Below are 25646 nucleotides of genomic sequence, written 5' to 3'. Positions count from 1 at the left end.
TGAGGTGGTTGTTCTTTACAGTTCTTTAGGCCCAATGGAAGTTTGACTGGACACGGTTTTTGTTTTGTTTCCAACACAGGTTGAAGCAAGAGAGAGGAATGTTGGTAAGATGGAGGTTGCCAGAGCAGGAACCGCCTTTTAGCTTTGTGTACAGAACATCTTGGATTCGCATTTGGCAAAGCAGATACGACCATGATACGAACCTGCGCTGTGGGCATCTGACACCCTGGCTGACGTTTCATTTTTTAAGTTTTGCCTCCTGTACTTAGTTTGAGAAGGGTGGTTTTCATTTGAGCCTCATGTTGTCCCAATTAAGAGTTACAAAACACCCATTAAAATTGTAACAAAGTATAAGAAGTTCAGCCAAGTCCAGCTGACTGAAACTTTTTGTACCAGTACTGCCACATACAGAGGTTGCCACATACACAGAAAAATGTGGTTTAATTCATTTTGATGGCCCTGGAAATGCTTTTCTCAATTGCTCTTACGAAATAAGTTGTCATTTCAGGTTACTTTGCCCCAAAATGACCTGCCATCAGGCAGGAGAGGTACAGTGTGCTGTGTTCAGGATTTCAGTGCTCACCTTTGGTCCAACATTTATGAGATGTAAATCTTGAAATACTTGAAAAGAAATCTTCATTTTCAGATTATCAGGCTAGGTTTAGCTTCTCATTCTAACCCATGGAAATCAGAGAAGGAAAGCTCAAGATATAAATATCATTAAAAACCTCTTTGGATATCTTAGCACTTTGCAGACAGACTCTGGGGTGTTTTTCCTCCCCCCCCGCTAAAGTTTGCTTAAAAATAGTATGAAACTGACAGTTAAAGTGGTCAGACATTCTGAGGCACAGAGAAAAAGGTGCATAAAACCCTTTATATTGAGATAAGACTGTGCCCCAAATAATTTAGAAGTTAATTCCCTGCATGTTAAGAGGCTTGGAAAAACGTGTTTTAAATTTCTCAAACAAACAAAGAAAAACCACACACAAAAAAGGAGGGTCAATACTAGCAAGAATATAAAACACCACCAGAGGTAACATCTCAAAGAGGTATAACATACATATTCAGATATTGAAACTGCCACTGCAGGACGTATAATAAAATATAGTCAGAGATAATTCAGGACCATCCTTTTCAGCAGAGGTACAGTATTTGCAGCATAAGTGGTCCTACAAGGATCCACAGCCTTTCAATTGTTTCCTGTGCTGCTCCATATTTATTCTAATAAATTTGAATTTCATAAATAGCCATTTCACTCCCAAGCCCCACTTTTCCCCTAACAGCAGTACATTCTGCATTTTAGATGGAAAAAAACACTTCCAAAACCCTATTCTTAGCTTGTAATTCTGTGACATCAGCATCATTGGAAATCCAGGAGAAGCCTACCTCATCATTACATTTTTCATTTGCCATTAGAAGTCTTTTACTGCACAAAGACTATGACAACAATTCACAACGATTTAGTTTAAAAGTGAGATGTAGGAACAAGTAAGAACAGACAGTGACATTGGACAGAACAATCTCCAGAGTGCATTTAGAGAATAAACACAGTTTCAGCTCCTGATGAGTGTCAAGAATTCTTCACGGGTCTTTGGATCTTCCCGGAATACCCCCAACATTGTGCTGGTTACTGTTTTACTGTTCATTTTCTGTACCCCACGCATTACCATACACATATGCCTAGAAGAAATGAGAGAGGAGTCAATAAATCAAAAGAAAGAACTAATCCCACCACGAGAGATGTTTCTCACACCATCACATTAAATTCTGGGGAAGCGACAAAACCTCCATATCCAGAACGGACATCTGTCAGTTGTACCTCAGCTGTCCTCTATGGAAAAGAAAGTCAAATTCACAGTCCTGGAGCGCTGCCTTCTCTCCTCAGACCCTAGGAAGATTCCACCTTTCCGAGGTGCATTCTGATCACAGGGACATGCCTGTTGCTACACCCAAGCATTGCTCTACTTGAGCAAAGCTCTGCTGCGCCTTCTGGTGCACTGAGGCACAGCACAGACCCAGTGCAACTGGGACAGCTGACCACGCTGCCAGTTGCCACCTCTCTGCAGCAGATAAGGCAGGGCCCCACTTTAAATGGCTCCAACCCACCAGGCTGTTTTGCTGAACGGGCAAGGACCCCTCCTGCCACTGCTCTGCCTCATAAACACGCGTGACACACAGCTACCGCAGCCAAAGAGGCCACACAACAGCTCTGCGGCACACAGCGGGAATCACATGCAGCCCATACACCACCACGGAACAGCTCGGAGTAACTTACGTAGCTTCAATAACCACTCCAACTCCAGCGGGCTGTAAGGCTTCTGTGATGGCTATTGCAATTTGTTTGGTAAGGCGTTCCTGGACTGAGAGAACAACAGGGAGTTCAGAGGCAGTGTTAAATCCGACCAGCATCAATGCCCCACCGTTATCTGCGTGCCACACACACAGGATGGTAACGCTGCATGCCCACTTCCAAGCGTGCCTGTTCCCCACCACCATCACAACACACACGCAAGCTCTGCTTTTCCTAAATAAATTTTATTAGCACCAAATCCTATCTTATGTTTTGTATCCTGGAACAGACCTTTTATTTGCTTGTTTCTATTGGGAGTCATTTTGCATTACACCTTTGCAGGAATTGCATTACTGTGATTTGTTATAACAGGTCTTGCATTTCCCATTACACAGTTAGATTTTCTTGCTTCTCTGTTTTCTTCAGTTTTTATGTATTTGTTCACCGGCTTTACTGCTGCACTATTAACTCCCTACACACAATTTCTCTTTTTAAAGAAAGGAAACGAAGATAAAAAAAAAAAAAAGCAAATTAAGAGAGTCTATTGTCCTGCAAAGCTTTACTTCTTGCAGCTCTAACCATTAGGTGTCAGACTGGTCACTAAGACTTCTGTCGCCAAGAACAGGCCAAATTTAACTGCAGGACAATGAGAGCAGGCTAAGCCCAACCCAAGGCCTCAGATTCTGCAGCTTCCTCTACTTCTCAGGGGCAGCAGGCAGGCAGTCCATAACATGGCAGTTCTCGCTTCATCTCTTCAGACAAGAATTCTTGAACACATCTCTTAAATTATCTGTAGGAGAGTTCATCTCCAGCAGCATCCACCTAGTTTAGTTATTCCTGGCAGCTGTATCTTGTAGCACGTTTATCCTCTGAATCAGTTACTGCCTACATCTATTTTCACAGGCACATTTTGCCCCTCACTGGAAACACAGGGGCTAAGGTGGCAGGTGAGAAACACCTGTTCAAGTACATAGTGTTTTCCTTCACACCAAAATTTGCACAGCTATAGTCCACATACAATTAGCAATACCCTGCGCTGGCTAGCAAAGGAGTGCACACAACAAAAACAAAAAAAAAATCAGTTGTTTACCTTGTAATCTTCTACTGTATATTTCCACAATCCTAAAGGAAAAAGGAAAAAGATGATGTTATACTTAGTCCTATCTGACCATTGTCTGATCTTCACAATTAACTTGACTCTATCAAACAAGACGACTGTACTGAGCCATGTCCTTCCTGGGAATCCATGCAGCATCACGCTGCTGCTCAGCCCCCCGCTGGCATCACTCAAGGACTCACTAAGCACATCACTGTGCTTAGTGACAGGTTCCCCCTACCTGCCACCCCAGAGACTATTTCAGGGGCAAACCTGCCACCTCTCCTTAAAGCTCCTTTCGTTGGCTGTCACTTTTGAATTACTTGTACCACCACTCACCTGCACCATGCAGTTGCAAGGAAATCCATGCCCAAAGACTCCCTGAAAACTAATCTTTTAACTGAGGTAAGATTACCTCCTTTTGCTTCAATATAAACCAAATGCTGTTTTAAGGACAATTCAAGGTATTGGGATTCTCAGAAGGCTACTGAAATTACACAAGAGATGGTTTGGATTCTTGCATTTAACCACAAATTTAACTAAGAACAATGAGGCAGAATTGTTTTTATTTAAAGCAGATACTCTCCACCCATATATCACACCATCCTTTGCATTTCAGTGCAGGGATCACCTTAGCACCCCTCTCCAACGTGACTTCAAATTTAAGCCATTTGTGGGGCAATGCCAGTGAAACTACCTTCATTTATAACTGCAGTACTATAACCCACACATTTAAGAGAAGTCTTATAACTGCTCTGTAACTCAACTGGTTATTAATGCCAACCTCAAATGCTTAATTACACATCAAGTGGCCACGTAAAGAAGTTGCTATAGAAAGCATCAATACTCATCTGGTCAGACTAGACAAAAACCAGACACTGGCCAGCAGCCCGAGGCATTAGTTACGAGAAACATTTCTGACAATGAGACTTGCCTGCTGTTTTGGAGAGAGAATTATATGCAGAAACTCCCCTCCAGAAATGAAATGGTTGTGTTATAGCTATTTTAGAGAAAGCAACATAATACTTAGATCAAATATATGGATAGGAAACAAGCTGATGCTTAGATATTTTCACACTGGTATTGCATACAAGAAGTCCTATAAGCATGTTTATGTAAAAACAGTTATTTGAATTAGCATTTTCAAGCCTGAGTTTAAAGTCCAAAGAAAGATGTTTGTTTACTGAATACAGGTCATCCACAACAACAGAAACTCACCACATTAGACTAATCCTATTATGAAAGATTAGGCCTAGAGTACCAACAGCCTCACAAATCTTTGTTTGAACACTGGTTGCATTATATAGGGCACGAAAGGGAAGCGCTATTTGGCCCACCAATCTCTTCATGGTAAGCACTCAAAAGCAAACTAGGACTGAGAACGTTTTGTTATACAAGAATCTAATCTTTTCATTATTGCCATATATGGGGGTTTTACCCTAACTTGAAAAAGGGGCAAGATTTAACCCTCCAAGCCCAGCGCAGGAAGCCTTGCACGTATTTATTCATACATGTTACTACACTGAGAATAAATAGTAGGAAAATTGTACACTTCTAGCACCATGTTGCCAATTGCAAAAAAAAAAAAAAAAAAAAAAATCAAAGACAGTTTTGAGTTCCTTTTTACATCTGCAATTCAGACGTAACTAGAGACTAGAGCAAGCACAAATCAACTGATGCATATTTCAAATATGATCCTTAGCCCTGCAGAAATGAAACCAAGTGCTAAAGACAGTCTCTTCAGGAAGGACGTTTGCCTTCAGAAATCCAACTCAAAAAAAACCCAAAACAAAACAAAACCCCTCACCACTTAAAAAGATCCAGCCACGCAAGTGCCAGCCAACACACAACACAAGCCATGAACCGCCACGCAGACAACCCCAAGCATAAACAGCTACAGAAAACAAAGTCTTTCGCCCAGCAACTGCAGTGCTGTCAGCTCAGAACCTCATCCTACAATTTCAGCAGTTAGGTACAGTCACAGAAAACATGTAGGAAAAAAATGTAAATGTTGAACTGCCTGTTTCAACCTTTTAATCAGAGCGAAGTCCACTCCTATAAGCACTGCTAGAAGACATGAAGATGCTCTCCCTGTAATATGAGGTTATGTTAACAAAAGATGTGACCTCCAAGGGCCCTTCCCATTCCAAACCAAATTCACTGTTGTGCAAGCAGGGCACAGAACCGAGCTAACTGACTTTAAAGCATTTTAGTGGCATATCCTACACATTTCTTACCCGCTAAGAAAACCCAGCAGGCATACAGATTTACAAGGCTAATTCTCATTAGTATTACTGAAACTACAGTAAGATTAACAGACCTATGAGGGAAAGCATAAGCAAAACCTATGTGGTCTTTCTGAACTACAGCTAATTTTTCAGATTCGTTTCTCAAAAGAGACCCTTCCACTCCAGTCCCCAATAATCTGCTTATTGATGGGATCAACCATCCCCTTCCTCACCAGGACTAGAAAGCGCCACTTTTTAACAAGATTCAGTGGAACAACTAATCCAAGGGCACTTGCTGAGGAAAAAGCTATTTTACGTAAACAAATGGATTTCTCAAGTGTATCATAATTGCTTTGTTTCTTAGGCTGAACCTTATCTATAAAGTCTACCCCACAGCTCTCTCAGCAGGTCTTGAGTGAAAGAAATGCCAAATTCATCTGAAGAGTCAGCTAACAGATGAAAGCTTTAGATTCAATTTCTATCCAGAGAACATGTTCATTTGCAGTTTGGAAGTTTTGGATTTTTGTTCTTATCGGTCAATATACACTGTAGTAAACAGCTAGAGATCCCCACTGGTTTTGGTGTCCCAGCCTTAGAATAGGACCAAGTTCTCTGTTTTTCTTGCTTCTGTGCTCCCTGCAGACACTAATGCTTTGGATGAATGTACAAAAGCATTACAGTGCTACTACAGTCGACTGATGTGAATTAACAGAGAGCTCTAAGACTTATCTGTCCTCTCCACAAAAAACATAATGCTGAGGATTGGTGTAAATCCAAATCCAGGACACCAAGTGGGCTGAGCTTTAGAGGGGGACCAGATTAGAAAGATTAGCACAGTTAGCACAGCTTGGAATCTCTTTTACAAATTAGCATCACTTTCATTACATTAACACTTACCTAGCAAGCTTGCTGAGGCCAAGTACTTGCTTGTTAGGAAGATAGCCAATATGTACCTAGACAGAGGAGAAGAAACCATTAACAGAATCGAAGCCACGCTTCCAAATGCATATGAAACTCATGCATAGAGAATGAGATGTGCATTTGCCCCAGAACTAACCCTGGAACTTAGTCTTAGCCTGGAAGAAGTCTTAGCATGTGGGAGGAACATGCCACCATGCAAGCCTGAAAAACTGTGGAGCTAACAGAGCCTGTAAATGCCTGGTGAGGTCAGTGTCCTGGTGAAGAATAGGTAAGTTTTCTGAGGGGGAGAAAAATCACAGCTCCTCAAGAGTCAAGGCTTACGTTCCAAGTCTCAGGAATGCTACAGAGTTCCACTACATTTGGGTACAAAAAGCAGTCTATTGCTCAGCACAGCACTGTTCATCTGAACTAAACATGCTTTTCTTTCCAGACTTAAAATGGAATTAGGGAGAGGGAGAGAGGGACTGTACTTTACTTCCAGTGAAAGTTCTGATGCCAAGAAATACTTAGCCACCAAAATCAGGCTGCACTTACTGATTTTTATTTTATTTTTCTGCTTTGGTAGCACCATAGGTCATTGTATGATTAAGTCAACTTCCATCCTGCTTAAATATGGATTTACTGAACATTCATACTGAACACGTAGTTGCATGAAGGCAGAATTAAGTTCTTGAGAAGAAAAGTGCTCAGATGCAAAGGTAGGGGGGAAAGCCATTTAACTTCTTGCTTTTAGAAAGCAACATGGGCTACTGCATTCAAGTGGGTTTACAGTTATAACAGATTATAAACCAGCATGTGTGTCACTGTACCAGAGACTTGAAAAATTAGCCAAGATACAGTAGGATTCTGTCTTAGCGCTTTGCCTAGAGGCCCCATCTCAGAATCCTGTATTGCTGTACCTGCCATTACAGGTACCACAGTGCACCTAATTACCTGGCTAACTTGCTCATTCCTATCACTTCTGTTGGGTAATCAACCCACTGACACCTGAAAAGACATGAAACATTTCAGTCAAAGTAAGAGACATAACTTAGAAATAAGCGTGGAATCCTGTTCCCCATACAGTATTTTCGCAAATTTCTTAATTTCATTTAACATAGAACTGCAAATACAAGGCCTACTGGTCAGTATTTGCAGCCTGTTTGATGTACCCAACAGGAGAATGGTTAGTCTGAGAATATTTAGAGGCATACCAAGTCATTTAGTAGACCATTATACGAGCAGGACCAATTCGGTGTTTGCGAGGAGATTTCTCCAAACCACACAGGCTAAACAGCTAGATGTAAAAAGAATGCATATATTGCCACAGGAGTAACGAAGAGAATATACACAGTATGTGTAACCAAGAATAACAGGCAAAATAGAAAGCTTGCACAGAAAAAGAAGTTACCTTGTTTTCCAGTATAAAATACTAACAGTAAGAAAAGAAAGCAGATGAAATTGAGTTGCTTCAACTAAATAAACAGCTGGTTTCTGTTCGGGTATTTTATTTTTGGGAGACAGTTTACTTGGCATATATGTGGTACTGATTGAATTTCACAGAAAAAAAAAAAAAAAACAAACCCAAAACAAAAAAGCACTTGCTACTCTCTGGCCTGCGAGTGCTTTATGGTAAAACAGATGGATCAGAATAAGCTCCATCCTTCCGTGATTATATGGGACTGAAAGGGCTGAGATGTGCAGAAGGGACTACCCACTCTGAACTCTTCAGCACACTTACAGTGATTAACTTAAGAATTTTTATTTTCTTTTTAAAGTTGTTGGCACCGCAATTTTAACACCCTCTGAAACACCAGCCCCTTTTATGGGAGTCCCAACCTAGCAGGCTCCTGCTAGTCAATTTTGACCACCCCCTCCCTGACTGGGCCTGTTTATTTAAGACAGGGTTGCTAATCAGCAGTTTGTTCGACTCACAGGGGGGTTCCCAATATGAATGTGCACTAGATAGCTCTGAGGCAGAAGCTAAATCTCTGACAGAGCCAGTGTGCAGGGTGAGCCGGTTTAATATCAAGATGTCTGCCCTCAAGGCTTGCTGCTGCTTCACGAAGAGCAGCTTTGATATGAAATGTCAGAAACCATTAGATTATTTAGACTAGGAAAGGTTGAGCATTATATTTTAGGAGCTTAAATCCAAATAAAACTCACATTAAAGAGGTCTTCCTTATTTGTATTCTGAAGATTAACTTCTAGAATCATAGCCATAAGCAGTAAATACTTACAGCTTTATAAGCTTTGTAGTTACAGCTACAAAGCCTTTTACATGTACTTTAGGTCTTTTATCACATATTCCCACATTCGTTTTGTGAGGAAGAGTTACCTTTCCAACAAATGGAACGAGGTGATGCTCACACAATGAGAACATGTCTATGTCCTTCACAATTACCATCTCATCATGATCTTCATCAAAGATGGCGTCATTCAGAACATCTGAAATTAAACACTAGTATTAAAAAAAAAAAGTAGTAAATGCAGAAGCATGGAAGGTTCTTCCAGCTAATATCTGAGAAAGCTTGTAGCAAGAGCGTAGCTTGCTCAGAACTACAGAATTTAGGGTTAAGATATGGGAGGCAAGTAAGGAGTAACATCACAAGTACACTTTGGTTTGCATACAAGCACACAATTGCCACACTGATAGCCATGTCAGTCTACCTATTTGCTACACTAGATGTTACAGTGTTTTATTTAAGTAACAGTTTGAGTCCAGGTTAGAACGAGTCCAGTCTTTGCAGAATCACTGGCCTCTCAAGAGCAGTTAAGACTACAGCTGATAAATCCAGCACTGAGGAGGAAAGCACATCTCAAAGTGGGCTTCCATTAGTGCTTCCACACACCACAAGCAAAGCTGAGCCTGAGGTTTGAGAAAAGCTCAGCCGTTTCTTCAAACACTAACATCAGCATCACTATCTTCAAGGAGGCTTTGCACCCAAATCCTTTCATCCTGAAGCACACCAGCCAGCAGCTGCTTAGGCATACATGAAGTCAAAAAGATAGATCTGTACCCATAGATCGGAGAGAGATTTGCTATCCTAAACCAAAATCAGCCACACATTTGCATACTCCAGTCTAATTCTGTTCCTCAGAGTTAACTGAGAATAAAGGCAGAGAAAACCAGAGAGATAGAAGGAAGAAGAGATAGCTTAGTAAGAAAAGGAACACACAAGGTGACACTTTGCTAGTCTCAGAGCTCAGCAGAACAGATCCTCAGTTGGTTTTCCAGATTTAGCAGTCCCCTGACAAGTTCCCAAGCAGTCCTGATACAGGTTACAGCTGATCACTGTAGTCTACACAAAGATTGTAGGCAGCTGGACCATGCTGGACCAGTTTAAAAGTAGAACAGTCTCAAGTTAAGAGACCAAGCCTTTTAAGGACAAGAGAGAAATTGTGTATAGAAAAGAGCTATTAGAGAGAGAGAAAACTAGCTGCATAGAAGGGCTGATAATCAGAATGAGAAACTCTGCAAATAAGTTAGCTTGAAGCCACACTGACTGCTTGGAGTTACTTCCAGGAACTAGAGTCACATATGCCATGGCCAGAAGGGGAAGCAGGGTACTCAGGGACTGCCCTGCTTCATCCATGGTGGAGCTTAGCACCTGCAGTGGTGATTACACAAATCTAGTAGTTGTGTCTGCTCTACTTGCCTTTATGCCTTCCCCTGACATGCACGTACACCTAATGGCCACCATCTGTTGTCGATAACGTATCATCATCATGGAGCATTTTAATTTCCTGCTTGCTATCAGCACTACACAGGTAACCCTGGAAACTGTGCGCAAGATGTTCTGCCTGCGACGCACGTTCTTTCCTGAGAAGGGCTGGCAACCTGCAAGACAGTGATGCTGAACCCCAGAAGGCTTTTGATCAGGTCAGAGAGCAGGAGTAGGGGGCACAAAAGAGGCCAAGAAACAACTCTGTAAAGGTACATAATTTTGTTCTTCAAGTTTCAGAGTCTAGTTTACTCCAAACACTGCTGGAGAGGATTTTGATTACCTGGGGAGCCCCATGAAATTGTACAACTATGAATTCAGCCAGGAATAGCCACAATCCTAAATGGAGCAGGCTCAGAGGAGAGGGAAGGGGAGACAGAGCAGCCGTCTGGGTTCTTAGCTCCCTCCCACAGCACTCTGCAGACATGCCATTTCTACAGCAGAAAGGCAAACAGCGGTTTCACAAAACCTGCTACTATTCCTAGCATTATTAAAACAAAATCCAAACAGATCCACGAAGCATCTCCAGAGTGACTCCTGCTGTTATTACACTACCAGTTTGGCTCATACCAGCCTTGCCAGGAGCGTATCGAAGCCTGATGCTAGATATGGATTTACGTCAGCATACTCGCAAAGCAGACTGTTCAGAACAATCAAAAATGGCCACATTCTCATTAAGTCATGGTAATGTGTAACGCAGCATAAGGCCAAAGCCTCCACAGAAGGTACTTCAACCGTGAAGTCTCATATATGCGTATGTATATGCATATACACACTTATTCATGTATAAAATATGTATGAATAGATCCTTCCAAACTTCATCTAAGGAATTGAAGTCTGGAATGCTGAAGCGCCATGTTGTATCACGGAAACAGCTGTTAGCCCTATTATAAAGCTGGGGCTGGGGGAGGGAGAAGAAGTCTTCACGAGATGACTTGTGAAGTACCACACAGGCAACATAAGAAAAAAAATGCATCCCTCCTATGGCTAAAGTAATCAAATGGGAACACAAAGGTCATCCGTCCTTCTTTCAGCTCAGCGTCACAGCAACTTCGGTAATGCCCCCTCTCAGCCAAGGAAGTTTTAGAGGTGTGTAAGCAAACAGATCTGTGCATCAAGAATACAACCACAGAGCTGTTGGATGCTTTGCACTTCTCGTTGTAACAGGTCTTGCCAATTTTCCACCTTAGATTTATTTAATAAGAGCAGCAAGCTGCAGCCAGATGACAGATGATACCTGCTCAGCTGCATAACCTCTGCAGTTGTGCCTGCAGCAGGGGGTGCTGATTTTACGTCAGCACCAGTTGCTCCTTGAGAAGGAGGGCCAGAGCCCATAAAGGAAGAAACCAGCTTAGTCTTAGCCCCTCCAAAAACCCCTTCACAACTGCCAGATGACACGGGGCAATACACAACATGAGACTGAAGACCACTACCTGAGTAAATGGCCACACCGTTAAGAGAGCACCCCAGTGACCCCTATCCTGCTCCAGTCCCTCCTGCTCACCCTTGATAAGTCTGTCCTCCTGAAAATAAGCAGCTTGAAGCCTGCCTATACCTCCCTCTTTGAAATCCAAGCTTTGTGTTGACAAAAGAATAGTTAGGTAAGACTAACTGCAACAAGATGCTGTGCTATGTCCCACCGCAGCACTTGTTCTGAGTAATTACACAGGAGAGACTTGTTTGGCAGAGACTCAAACACTTTGTGCAAGGAGGCAATACCATTTTATCTAACTTTCCCTGCCTTTAAGTCATTCAATTTGCTACAGCATCAAATGAGGCCCCGACAAGCTCAGCTGGCAGCACACGTTCTGGAGAACTTATCAGAGCTGAAAGGGCAGCAGGGGAAACAGGGCCTCAGATTAATCCTGTCAAAAGCAAAGGTGAGGACAAATTTGTGCCTCTTTTCCTGTTCTTTCATTCTACCTGCCAGGGCACACTGTCTGCTTCACTAGCTTGATTTTGTTTTCCTCATTTGCAGGCCCCAAAACATTTACTCTTGCCACTCAGGGCACAAATAATAGAATCATAGCATGGTTTAAGTTGGAAGGGACCTTGAAGATCACCCAGTTCCAACCCCCCTGCCATAGGCAGGGACACCTCCCAATAGACCAGGTTGCCCAAGGCCACGTCCAGCCTGGCCTTGAACACCTCCAGGGATGGGGCCTCAACAACTTCTCTAGGCAACCTGTGCCAGTGCCTTACCACCCTCACAGTGAAAAATTTCTTCCTGATGTTTAATCTGAACCTGCCCTCTTCCAGTTTAAAGCCATTCCCCTTCATCGTATCACTACATGCCCTAGTAAAAAGCCCTTCCCCAGCTCTCCTGTAGGCCCCCTTTAGGTACCAGAAGGCCACAATAAGATCTCCCCGGAGCCTTCTCTTCTCCAGGCTGAACAGCCCCAACTCTCTCAGCCTCTCCTCATAGGAGAGGTGCTCCAGCCCTCGGATCATTGTCATGGCTCTCCTCTGGACACGCTCCACCAGGTCCATGTCCTTCTTATGTTGGAGACTCCAGAGCTGGATGCAGTGCTCCAGGTGGGGTCTCATGAGAGTGGAGTAGAGGGGCAGAATCACCTCCTTTGACCTGCTGGCCACATTTTTTCTGATGCAGCCAAGGATACGGTTGACCTTCTGGGCTGCAATTGCACTCGTCAATCAGCACACCCAGGTCCTTCTCCTCAGGGCTACTCACCAGCTATTCCCAGCCCAGCCTGGATTTGTGCTTGGGATTGCCCCAACCCAGATGTAAGACCTTGCACTTGGCCTTGCTGAACTGCATGAGGTTGGCTTGGGCCCACCTCTCCAGCCTGTCCAGGTCCCTCTGGATGGCTTCCCTCCCCTCCAGCGTGTCTACCTCGCCAAACAGCTTGGTATCATTGGCAAACTTGCTGAGGGTGCACTCAACCCCACTGTCCGTGTCACCGACAAAGATGTTGAACAGCACAGGTCCCAGTACCAACCCCTGAGGAACGCCACTCATCACTGCTCTCCACTTGGGCATCAAGCTGTTGACCACAACTCTTTTAGTGCAACCGTCCAGCTAGTTCTTTATCCACCGCGTGGTCCATTTGTCAAATCCATGTCTCTCCAATTTAGAGACCAGGATATCATGTGGGACAGTGTCAAACGCTTTGCACAAGTCGCCCACTGCCGGTGTAACCATCTAAAAGCCATATTGTCCCTCTCCTGGCCTGTCCCAGTTCAGACAGAACCATATGGCTGTGACACGGGCTGCAACTCAGCTCTAAAACACACATCTTCCAATGCAACTGCACCTCTTCCATCCCCTACTCCTGTAGCACCAGCATCTTCAAAGCAAAAAGCATAGAAGTCAATGAGGCTTTTAGAGGGAAGAAGGGCTAGAAGTAAATATTGCTAGCTTTGTTTCCTGACAAGGCAAGGCACCTGCAGCTCAGATGGCCCCTCCTCAACAGGCTACTTTTCAGTATCCTGAAAGTACCATGACCAGAGTACCATGATCAGTACCAAGACCCAGAGACCACAGGCTACAACAGGCTTCCTTAATACACAAAGGAAATTCTTCCTCTCAAACGAAGCAACACTTTTACTCCCTCCAAGTACCACCTACGTAACCATCCACCAGTAGGACAGGACTAGTGTCTCCTCTTCCAGCAAGAAGATGGGCACGCTCATACATCATCCCTTGGCCTCTCAGAATCATACCTCCCCTCACTCTGCTTTTATTAGTCACAGCTGTGCTCAAGTGCTGCCACCAAGGTCTATAAGCCAGAGGATACTGCAAGTAACACAATTTTCATTCTCCACCACCCCAGAAAAGCTAAGAGAATTTACTGCCTAAGTCCTGAAGCATAGACACATCCTGTTAATGAAAGAGCTAAGATTCAAATTAAAATATACAGGGAACAAGAACAAACATTTTATGTACAGCTGAGGCACTCTATAGATTATTCCAGCTGATTTTTCCTCCAGCCCAGAGTTCAAGTTCTGTTGTAGAAACTTCAGCGGACTGTTAAAACTGAACAGTCACCTCTGGTGCAAGTTAACTCCTGAAACAGAGCAGAATTAATTTTCCCCTTTATCTTCAAAAAGAGTTGATAAAAGCAAAAAAAAAAAAATCAGAATTGGATGAAGACCGAATGAGAAAGACCTTTCAGGATTTTGCGTCAGAGCTAAGCAAAAAGACCTGTTGCTATAGAAACTATTTGCATGGCTTTAATGTGACACAGGAAAGCAAAAGCACCTCTGGCAACCAAAGAAGCTAGAGCCCACCCAGCAGCTGGCTCAGTAGGTGAAGGGAATGAAGGATGGCAGCACTCTGCAGAGCAGCACTGCATCAGCTTCCCAGCACTTCAGATGTCCCATTTTTACTATGCCCATGAGACAGAAGCGATGTAGGTTGTTCTCACTATGAGATAAAGTACTTCCCCATGGTGTTAAGTTGCCTCACTGCTCCACTTTAGAGAGGAGTCAGACAGAATTGTTCAAGTGGCAAAAGGATGAAGGCAGCCTCAGAGATTCCCTGAGCTCATCCATCATGGCAGAGACATAAGGCTCATGGTTCTCCTTATACTCATTACACAGCTCCAGACTGTCCTCACTAACAGCCCCTATGCCCTCTGTGGTGACCCATAAGACCCACAAGTTGCAGTAGGCAGCTGAGGCCATCGTAAGAATGAGTTCAGGCCAAGGAAGGCAGATGTCCTATGAGGGTGGTGGGGCAGGTCACACCATACCAATGCCCATTAGTTTGAACAAACCAAAGTACAGGCTGAGATCAGGTACCTTCTGCTCTCCTGGGAACACAGACTGAGTTACACCAAGACTGATGGCAGAGGACCTTGCACAAACTAGGAACAGGTTGTGGTTTGGAGGATAGTCCAGAACAGCAGTATTATGACCCAGAGACCAAAGGCTAACCCTTCATTAAGCCTAACCTTCATTTGACTCTCTTTCTCAGTAAGCGCCTCTTCATCTGAGGGCAGATGTAATTGACAAAGCAGAAACCACAAGCTAACAGCTGAATGTGTGGTAAGGAAACTGACTACAGGGTCAGAAATAAATCTGGAAGGAAAATGTTTTAAAAACCTTTTGGTTGCTGCTGGGTTAGCAGTAAGATGTAGAGTCAAAACTTCAATTGTTTAGTTATTCATGTGATGACACTACAGGATAACTGAAGTTAGAGAAAATATTCTAGACAAGAAACAAGAAAATTATTGCAGCCTTTCAATATTAAAAAGGTACCAGGAATTTATTATGCATACAGAGAAGACAATCAGGCTACAAAAACACTCATTCATATAAAGAGAGTTTGTACTGCTGCAGAAAGTTAATGACTTCAGGTTGCTAAGAAAGGGAGTGGTCCGAGTATGCCACTTGCTTCAAGAAGTCTTGAAGAGCTACAGAAAGAGACATAGCCTAAGATGCCACATTACTATCTAAATAGACAATAGAGTTCAAAAGCTGCAGAGAAAAATAAATTAGCACAGTGTGGCTTCACTGCCATAACATACCTTCCTAACAGGAAACAAAAGAAACCTCAGGCGCAAAAGAATTTACAAGTTTATGACTTATTTTTCAGATTTCAACACTGTCACACAAAAGGACTAGAAGCAGACATTCAACTTCAGACAGGAACATTTGCTTCAGAAGCAAAGCTTAATTCCTCAGTTACCAGAAGAGAGGTGAACCAGGTGTAATTTAAGGTACATTTCATAGGAGCAAAGATGGAGAAAAAGCATTATTGATGTTCAACTAGTTCTGGCCATCATTCATACAGATTCGTTTGTTTTCCTATACGACACTTTCCATGTTGCAGTGAGAGACTCAAGTCTATTCATAAGACATCAGTTATTGCAGACTCTCAGATGAAGCTAAGATTAGGTTCCAGAAGTTGTCCTCTGCCAGGAGGTTTAATAATATGAAAGAAAGCAGGGTTATGGAGATGCTCATTAAAATGTATCAGGATTTCAATAACCATTCCAATGTCTCATGTCATAGAAGGTGCCAAAAGATCCCCCATCCACACTTCTTTCTGAAATTAAAACAAAGGAAAATAAAGATGATGAAACAACACTTTGGAAAAGCAACATGAAGAGATCAGAAGCCTTTAATAGTTAAGATCCAAGAGGTTAAGACATTTAATAAATTCCCAACAAAACCCCAAACAAGCTTAGCAAATCTGGTATTACTTGAGCATTAATGGGCAGGCAAGATCATCCTGGGAAGTCCTCCAGTCCTGCTTCCCAGCAGGAATTTCACTGCACTGAGTACCTGTTTCAGCATGGCAGGCTTCACTCATGTGGGGGGAGACGTTGAGGAAAGAAACCCCCCCCAAGAACCTTCCTCTGAACAACCATCTCTCTCCCACGCTCCAGTTTACAAGAAACAAGCCATGGCCATACCACAATAATGCTGATGTTTAGGTTATTAATAGGTTAGACTGTTGCATCTATGAGAAGCAAGAGAACTAGCAGTACCTTGTTTCCAGGAAAGAATGAAGGGCAGTGCTGCTGATCAAACAGCCTTGTTTGCTTAAGGCACTGCCTGTCTATTTTTATGTAGCGATGGTTAGCACCTCTCATCCACAGCAAACTGAGTGGGCTTAGAAATATTTATGAGCTTACACCATTGTTGTCATCTGTCAAAATACCAAATCCACACAGACAAGATGATGAAGAAAAAGAGTATTAAGGTTGTGTTCTTTCACCCTTCATCATAGGAAAAGCACATAAACTAATGAGAGAGGAAAAGCAACACACACACAATGCAGCAGGTGTTAATCGACTGTATGAAACCTAACTAGTTGTTATTTGCTTTAAAATAAAAGCTGCATAGTAGAGTCACTTAGCTTCCAGGCAAATAAAGCATACACGCAGCCTTTCAAACCACAGAGGTTCAGACAGCAGTTACCCTCTCCCAGTATTTCTGATTTCGTTTCCCTATTAAACACACTGAAAGGACAGTTGAACCTGCCAACATGCCTGAAAGCTAACATACCTACCAGAAAAGTCTTCCAGCTTTTATTCATGTAACTACTATCACCATTACCAGCAACTACGCTGTTTAATGAACATGCCATTTTGCTTAGAGTGCTTACAGGTGATGAAGATAAGTTAACTTCCTACTGCAGATGCAGGCACCTTGTGCAACCCTGTGCCTAATGTTTCCTACAGGATTACACAATCACAACCAATTCCTTTACAATTTGTGTCTTGAAACTAGCATCACTGACACTCACCATTTCTGTAACTTACTAGTTAGCTCTGCTTAGCAAGATCGATTCTTAAGTCCTCAGCTTGAGTCACAAGTTAATACCATCTACAATCTTTTATTTCCATGTATTCACTTATATACTGCATTTGCACACACTTGTGCTTTACAGTATTTATATAGTCTCACAGCCATCTCTAAGGGTGACATTAAGCCTTTACTAAAGGAGGGGCAAATCTCTCAAGGATTTTAGTCTTCTTGTGTGGCAGGCAATGGCCTGAACCTCCTGTAAGAATACTAAAGGCCATCTGCTATCTACAGTCCAGTTCACCTTATTAATCAAGAGAACAGGTTACTATTTTGTAATATAATTTACTCTCAGAAGTGTGAAGCTGATAGATCTGACCCTGGAAGAGAAAACACGTTCTTGGATGCTTATGCAGAAGCACCACATGAAATTGAGGAGTAAAACTTTCAGTATCCTGTCTGCTCTACCATCCTTACCAATACATTAAGAGGTGTCTGTTGTAATGGCTGTCAGTCTACACAGATGCCCAAGTGTGGACTGCTAGTATTTTTTTAATGTGGTGTCCAGGTGGATTTTATTTGAAATCACTGGAGGCATTCTTGCTCCTCCAATGGAAGTGTGATGACTAGTACTATAGAGGCGAGATCAATACATTTGATTATGTCTTGTCAAAGAAAGAGTGAGGCCTTTCCTAAAGCCAGGATTAACAGAGAAAAGACATAATCTAGAAAGAACAGCAAGAGCCAGATTTAGACATTTAGCAAGTAAACTCCACTAATGGCTCTGGAATACAATAGTGACCAGCTGCAGAACACAGATAGCAAAGATGAATAAAAGGTAAAGCAGGAACACTGTTTCTCTGCACCGCTGAAAACCAGCTAGGAAATATAGACAGGAAGCCAAGAAGAAGAATCAGCTTCTCTGTTATGTACATCTGAATGGAGAGAAGGGACAGAATTTAGATGTAATTTCCCTGCAACACTACAAATTTAAGCTATAGGAAATATGAAAATACAAATACAATCAGGTGTCATGTAAGCAAAATGATAACAGCTAGAAAGGAGATCAAGTGTCCAGCATATTTAACCATGCCCCAAATGCATTATGTTCACAGACACACAGTAACCAAAAAGATCAAGAAAATAGTTTGTTCTTATGGGTGAATTATCAATCAAGGCTCAAAAAGAAAAATGATACCTATTTGCTGACTGTTGAAACCATAACATCAACTCAGCAGCTTCCAAAGGAATTTCTTAAAAGCAAAGGAAACAGGATTCCTCAAACCAAACTCCCCACTCACACCACTGCTTGTCTTCTCTTCCAATGCCACCACAGAGGACAGACTCCTGCAGGGCAGGTAAGGCCATCATCCCTCACCATACCAAAAAGCTTCCAGCAACCTGACCCCACTCAAAAATATTCAGTAACAAGTAAAAGCAAGGCACCACTCAAACCACTAACCTCTGAGAGCGGCAGGCAGCATTCAAAGCAGCCAGGCAGCTTAGTCTTGCAACCAAGCACATAACCCCCATGTTCTCACTTGGAGCAAGTGAGGCTGAAGTCAAGCACATTAACCACTGAAGACCTCCTGCAGTGTACTTGCAACTTTACACTCTCCAGCCTCCACTAATTTCATAATTTGGGGATATATCTATTACATAATTTTTTTGTGTGTTCCTATATGGAAAATTGAAATGCCATCAGGAATCAATTGTTTTTTCTCCTGCCTACCCAAGGCGGATACTCAAGGAGACAAACTCATAAGGCTGATTTTAAAGCCTGTAGCTTTATTAACATTTACTACCATGGTTCATCTTTGTCACTCTTTTCTGGCTGCACAGTCTGGAAACATTTCCACATACTGGCAAGGGTTGCGAGCTCAGCCGAGTCCAGCTGAAGACAGGTGCCTGTTGCAACACACCTTGCTTCTAGCCCTGTGTTTGTACAATAACCACCACAGAGCTTTTACTTGAGAAACCTTTTATGAAAGGATGGTACTTACAGCTATTACAACTGTCCGTTATCTTCTGCCTGTTGGGGGGTAAACTTGAACATACTACTCAACACACAAACCACAAATCACTGCTTTAACCTCTGCCTATCCAGACAGTTCCACATAAGGATCTGAATAAACTGCAAAATCTGAGAAAACAAGAAGTCAGGGATGCTTTTTGTTGGGATTTGGCATTTTGAGGGTTGTTTTTTCTTTTGCTTTTACAAGTCAGTTTCTGGTCTTGTTCACAGCCTGGCTAGGCAGACTTTTGTATTAGTATAACCAAGCGAACAGCACATCAGGATGCTGCAGCAGAGGCAAATAGCAGGAGCTGCAATCCCACAGCTAGCCTTGTTCCCAAAGATTTTGTAGTTGTTGAGGTGAGTAGCTGGAAAGTAAAAGGATTCCCCAGCTGACACAGGAGGGGACATTAAGATCACAGCTTCATTTTATTTCCTAGAAAGAAAAGAAAAAAAAAGCAGTCCAAAAATACAGCACCTAACAGACACACTTTCTACTCTTTGATATAATACAGCTCTCTCCCAGGTATGAATATTCAGGGGAGGGGACTATCCAAACCTACTCTGCTTAATATAACATACACAAGAGGTTAGGACAGACTATTTGAGTCCCAGAGGATCCACATTGGAGCAGAAAAAAGCTATTAAAAAACCCTTAAGGGAATGTGTGGCTCTGCACACAAAACTGGCAGCAAGATAAGAGAAGACTTAAGATGGGCAGCAACCTCATCCAGGTTCAGCACAGAAATTCATGCTCAGAAACTATCGTTAAAAATTCTTCTGCTAGAGACTGGCAGAGTGACTGAGACCTGCCGGGTTTTACAGCAGTAAAGCAGCATATACAATCCCCAAATGAGGAAAGTTATTTCCAGCAGACAAAGGACTATTCTGTGAGACCCTATGAAACCTCATCTCAAACACACTGAGCAGCAGGACTAAAGGAAGAGGGGAAAGAGGATGGCCACTGCAGCCCAGAGCCTATTTCCATATATGAACCCGGTTTGGTCAGAAAGGCAAAACAAAGATAAAGGCAGAAATGCTGTTCCTGGAGGAAGCCCAGACACAACGTTGGCATATGAGTATAGGCTGGCTATGAGTTAGTTAATGCTGGAAGTTATATGCAATCTGATTTCAGAAAAGCCAACAGTTGAGAAGTGAAAAAGAAACTAAACACAAAAGCCAACCTTTAAGTTGAAGCACAGTACATTTACGAAAAGGACTCCCATGCGTTAGGAGAAGCTCCCCAATGCCAGCCATCAGCAAGGTTCAGCCTTTTCATTCAGCTGCAACACCCTGATGCAGTTCTGGGGCACCCAATACACCAGCGTTGCACTCCAGAGAGCAGAACACAATCAGCTCCTTCCTGATTTGCATTCAAAGGTCCTTGCTGACAGCATTTGCATCCCTTATGTGCTAACAGGAACTTGCCTTTTACTGTAAGAGGGAGGAGAAGGGGGGATTCCCCAGCTTCCCAAGCCCTTTTTTACTATTTGTACTGGGTACAGTCCTTAATGGAAAAGCTGAGGAGAGGAAAACTGATGTAAAAAACTAAATTTTTCAAGGATTTACCCTGCACTGGAACCAAGAGACAACTTCGGAATTCCTGGCGATGAGGAGAACAAATCCCACCCAGTTCCTCTCCTCCTGCCCTCAGGGAGGGCCCCCAGCCAGCAGGCAGGTAAGACACTCACCTAGGGCAGGGATGTGAACCCAGGGTACCTCTCTACACCCTCATTTGCTGCTGGGACCCTGAGATGGAGCAGGGATCTCCCCAGCCTCCTCCTTTCTCCTTACCTCGCTTCCTCAAGTTTCATTCCCACCTTTGGAAAAGCCTCACCTGATAGAAGCATCAGTAGAACGGGACCTTTTCTGAGAAAATTCAAACCACCTATGCCTGCTAATAGAAGCAAACGTTCCCCCCCCTTCCGAACACAGCCTAGCTCGGCTGGGGATGGAGGAAGGTACAATCAACAAGTTTCTATGCCAGAGCTTGAAAAGTTTACACCAAAAGAAGAAAAGCAAAAGCACTTGCTCCATTCACCCCAACCAGAAGCACAGAAGTTTAGGACAGACTGTGAACTTTGCCAGCGTGGAGTTTAAAAGAAATTAAACTGGGGAAGGAGGGAACAAAGAGAGGCCAAGGCACGGTTGTTTCTAGCACGTACCTCAGGTGACTCACTGACAAGGGGCATCAGACGGAGGGTATGGTGGCCGGGCAGTGGCAAAGCCCCTTTTAAGCAATAAAGTAGCAACCAGGGCTGGTGTCAAAGCTCCAGCTCCGCCGCCCCCCGGGCCCGGCGCCCTCCCCGGGGTGACAACCCCCCCTGCCCGCCCGGGGGGAGCGCTCCCTACCCGAGATGGTCTCCTGGTAGCCCTTGGTGAAGAACTGCATGGCGGTGGCCGCCCTCCAGGGCGTCTTCAGCAGCCCCTGCCGCTCGGGGTCCTCGCCCAGCGAGCGCAGGATGGTGGTGTAGGCGGCCGCCAGGCTGGGCAGGCTCAGCTCGTTGTCCTCCTCGCTGCGGGGCCGCTCGCCCCGCCAGCCGTCTCCGCTGCCACCGCCACCGGGGGGGACGCGCGGCTTCTCGGCGCCCGCCGCCGGGGTGGCGGAGGACGGCGGCCTCTCCTGCCGCGCGTACCCGTTACAGCTCCGCGCCGCCTCCATGGGCCCCGGCAGGGCCCGGCCGGCCCGCCGCCGTGCAGGGCAGCGCGCTGTAGCGGAGCCCGTCGCCCTCAGAGCTCCCGCCCGCCCTCCACCACCTCAACCCTCCGCCGCCTCAGCGCTGCCGCCCGCCGCCTCAGCCGCCCGCTTTTATACCGCCCGCGCCGCTGCCATTGGCCGCCGCCGCCGGCGCGTCAGCCGCGGTGTCACGAGCCGGCCGGCCTGAGCCCGCCGCGGCGGGGTGGCGCTGGGCGCTCGCGCCGGTGCCCCTCCGCTCCTCATCCTCCCGCACCGCCGTGTGTGTGTCACCGCGGGGCGACGGCGGCGCGTCCCGCTCGGGAGCAGCTGCAACGCCGCCGGAAGCGTTCTGGGGTGCTTTGGCGTCACCGGCGGCGGGGGGTGCAGCCGCCGGAAAGATCCCGCGCGTGAGTTTACACTCCTTCGTGACAATCCCCACCGCTTCGTAGAACCACAGGGTGGTTCGGGTCGGAAGGGACCTTCAAGATCACCCAGTTCCACCCCTCTGCCCTGGGCAGGGACACCTCCCCCCAGCCCCGGTTGCTCCAAGCCCCGTCCAACCTGGCCTTGAACACCTCCAGGGATGGGGCAGCCACAGCTTCTCTGGGCAACCTGCGCCGGGGGCTCACCGCCCTCACAGGGAAGAATTTCTTCCTCATATCTCATCTAAATCTCCCCTCTTCCAGTTTAAAACCGTTCCCCCTCGTCCTATCACTCAATCCCAACTGGGTTTCGTTCCCTTCCAGCCTGAGCTCTGCAGATACCTTCCTGCTCTGCTGTGGGGCTCCTGTGCCCCGATGCTTTCCTATTCCCACCTGCGGCTCTGGAAACACACCCAAGACCAAATATTGGGGCTTCCGTAGGGATCTGGCTGGGGCGTCACCCCTGCCAGTGGTTTGGGCAACCTCCAAAGGCTTTTGGGGCAAATGCGGGAGATGGAGCTCTGCTCATCTCTGCCAACAGCCCTTTTTGCCCCGACCCCACGAAGGGTTCAAATGCTGGTGAAGGAAGGGAGGTCCCCTCTGGCCAAAGCTATTCTGGGATCTTATGACTTCAAAACCGAGTCTCAAGGTTCAGCTGGGCATAGGGTGTATGCTACATCGCCCTTCACTCCAGCCGCCAGCGGGGTGATTAATCTTTTGGATCGCCGTCCAAATGAACGGCTGAGATACTAAGGGTCACAGCAAAGCCCTCTCTGTCCATAAGGCAGCAGGGACAAATTCTGCCCCCCTCGTGCCTAGGAAATGGTAAATTGTCAGGGAGATAAGGAGGGGAAGGAGCTGTCGGAGGGATGGGGTGCGGAGCATGACTCACCGGCTTTCCTCCTTCTCCTCCTGGCCCAAGAGCTACATTTAACCAAGACAAGCAAAAAAAAAGGGGGGAAAAAAAAAAAAAACGAAACCCCTCAACCCGTCAGCAGTAATGCGCTCCACGTTTATCATTCGGTTTCCAATCACAGGTTTTACCAGAAGAGAGCGAGGATGACTCAGGTGAAATCAAGAGGCGGGCGCTGGCCGGCCGCCAGCCAGGCTTTACTGCGGTTTGATTGCCCCGGGCTCCGACCGGGAACAGAAACTGCTGTATCGGAAGATTTGAAGCCCTGAATGAACTCCATCCCCGCTCCTCCCCACACCCCCCCACCGAGGTGCAGCTGGGTACCTCGCGTCGTTTATGCAACCCTCTGAGGATGCCCAAATCCTCCGTATAAGCTAGATGGGTTCTCCTCCTAGAAACCTGCAAAAAAATGTTCATGGAACTCGGCAGAACGACTGCTGCTTTCCTTTGGATCCAGACCAAGCTGACACAGTTCAAAGGGTCGGGTAAGCATTTCTTAGGAGCTAAAAACTGCTGAGACCTAATCATCCGTATGAAAAGGGGGTTAGTAAAGGGCATCTAAGTGTCTTAGCACTCACTGGTCTTTGCTACCTTTATTTTCTTGGAAAAGAAGAAGATAAGCTCCCTCCGGAGTTGCCCTGGACTTTATAACGGTCTGAACTCAGCAGCTGTGGGAGGTGGTTGTAATTTTTCTTCTATTTATGGGGGGGAGAAGGGCACTTGCCAGCTTTTTTGCTAGCGTGAGCACAGGGTGGATGCGCAGAAAACCATTTTTTCTGGGTGCCGTTTGAGCAGAGGTTGCGCACGTGGGAGCCGATGACGGCGGTTCCGCTAACACCATTTGCAAATGCGGAATTATTAGGTTTAGGTAATTTAGATATGTGTCAGAACATGTTAGGACACAGCCCGATTTCCAGCCATGGTGAAGTCCTCTCCCTCTGAAACATGGGCCGGGTAAGCAGAAGCACTGATGCTTGCCCTTTTTTTGTTGTTGTTGTTAAAAAAGGTATCTTATGATAAGATTTTATTGATAGTTCCTTATTAATTACACCCCATGATCTCATGTAGCCTTCCCAAAGAAATTTTTCTTTGCTATTTCTGAATACATCCCAAAAAAGTGAAACACAGGGTATAAAACAATTGCTGCAGAGGGTACTGTGCGATGTTATTAAAAGATACTCTGAATTTCCTAGAGAGAATCTGCCCTGTTTCTCTTTCCTGCGCTCGCTCAGAGCTCAGGGGTTGGTTTTGCTGTTCGAAGGTTGAAGAGAGCAACAAAACCAACAAAAGAGGGAGCGCAAAAAGCCCTGAAGCTGTAACTTGAATTATTTGCAAATCTAGAATAAGGTCCAGAGCAGGTTCCCCCCGCTGGAGGTACCCGAGGAGTTCCTCTGAGAGCTAGGGGACACTGCTGGGTGCCAAGGTGGGGGCGCATGGGTGCATGGTCCATGGTCACACCCATCAGAGGCCTCTCCCACCTTTGAAAGTAGGGAAAATCCAAAATCAGGAGAGGAGGGAGCAGGTTTGTGTTCAGGCTCCAGCTCCTTGACCTGTTTCTGTCAGTTGAGCTTCCGCAGGGTTTTGGTGGCATTGAATGGGACCCAGCGGGGAAGGGCTGCAGCACCGTTCCCTGCATGCCTGAGATGCTCCTCAGGGTCTGAAGAACAGGTTCTTTAAAGAAACCTCTCCGCGCAAAGCTGGCTAAGGTTGAAGAGACCCTGGGCAGTCTTCACTGGGTCAGATGAAGCCATCTAAAAGGTACTTCAAAGGCAATTTCTGCGCTGACAGCTGCTAAAAGGCTGAGATAAATCACTCACAAGAGACGCCTATTTTTCCTCCATTGACTATAAAGCAGGAGCTTTCAGGACTGGGCTCAGAGCTTGAAGTTAAGAGATGATGAATTCCACCTTCTCAAACCATCTGTGTTGACCCAGCGTATCATTAACAGCTCAAGCAGGAGAGGAGCAATGCAGATCGATCCTGCTGTTAACATCAAGGCAGAACGTGACCCGAAAGTGATCCTCAAATAATAGCTGTGCCCACGGCGGCGATGGACGGCAACGTCACAGCCTACTGACATCCTTCCCCTGCCCTGGAAATACAGCTTGGGATTTATCAACCCCTAGAATCACAGGGTGTCAGTTTAAAGAGTGAATCATGAGC

The 25646-nt window shown here is 45.1% G+C and overlaps 1 protein-coding gene across 1 annotated transcript; it reads right to left on the bottom strand.

Moving 5' to 3' along the window:
- Window positions 1–1553: 1553 nt before the first annotated feature.
- GCH1 (GTP cyclohydrolase 1) lies at window positions 1554–22133 on the bottom strand (the record flags this gene model as incomplete). The annotated part of the gene is made up of 6 exons (XM_082485604.1): window positions 1554–1680; window positions 2276–2360; window positions 3381–3412; window positions 6512–6567; window positions 8853–8962; window positions 21824–22133. 6 exons carry the CDS (start codon window positions 22131–22133, stop codon window positions 1554–1556), a joined length of 720 nt encoding a protein of 239 aa, XP_082341730.1.
- Window positions 22134–25646: the final 3513 nt, after the last annotated feature.

This window comes from Vanellus vanellus, assembly GCF_965231255.1.
Source record: "Vanellus vanellus genome assembly, chromosome: 6".
Lineage (NCBI taxonomy): Eukaryota > Metazoa > Chordata > Aves > Charadriiformes > Charadriidae > Vanellus > Vanellus vanellus.
Note: the sequence above shows the minus strand (reverse complement) of the source record. Positions and strands in the feature narration are given on the sequence as shown.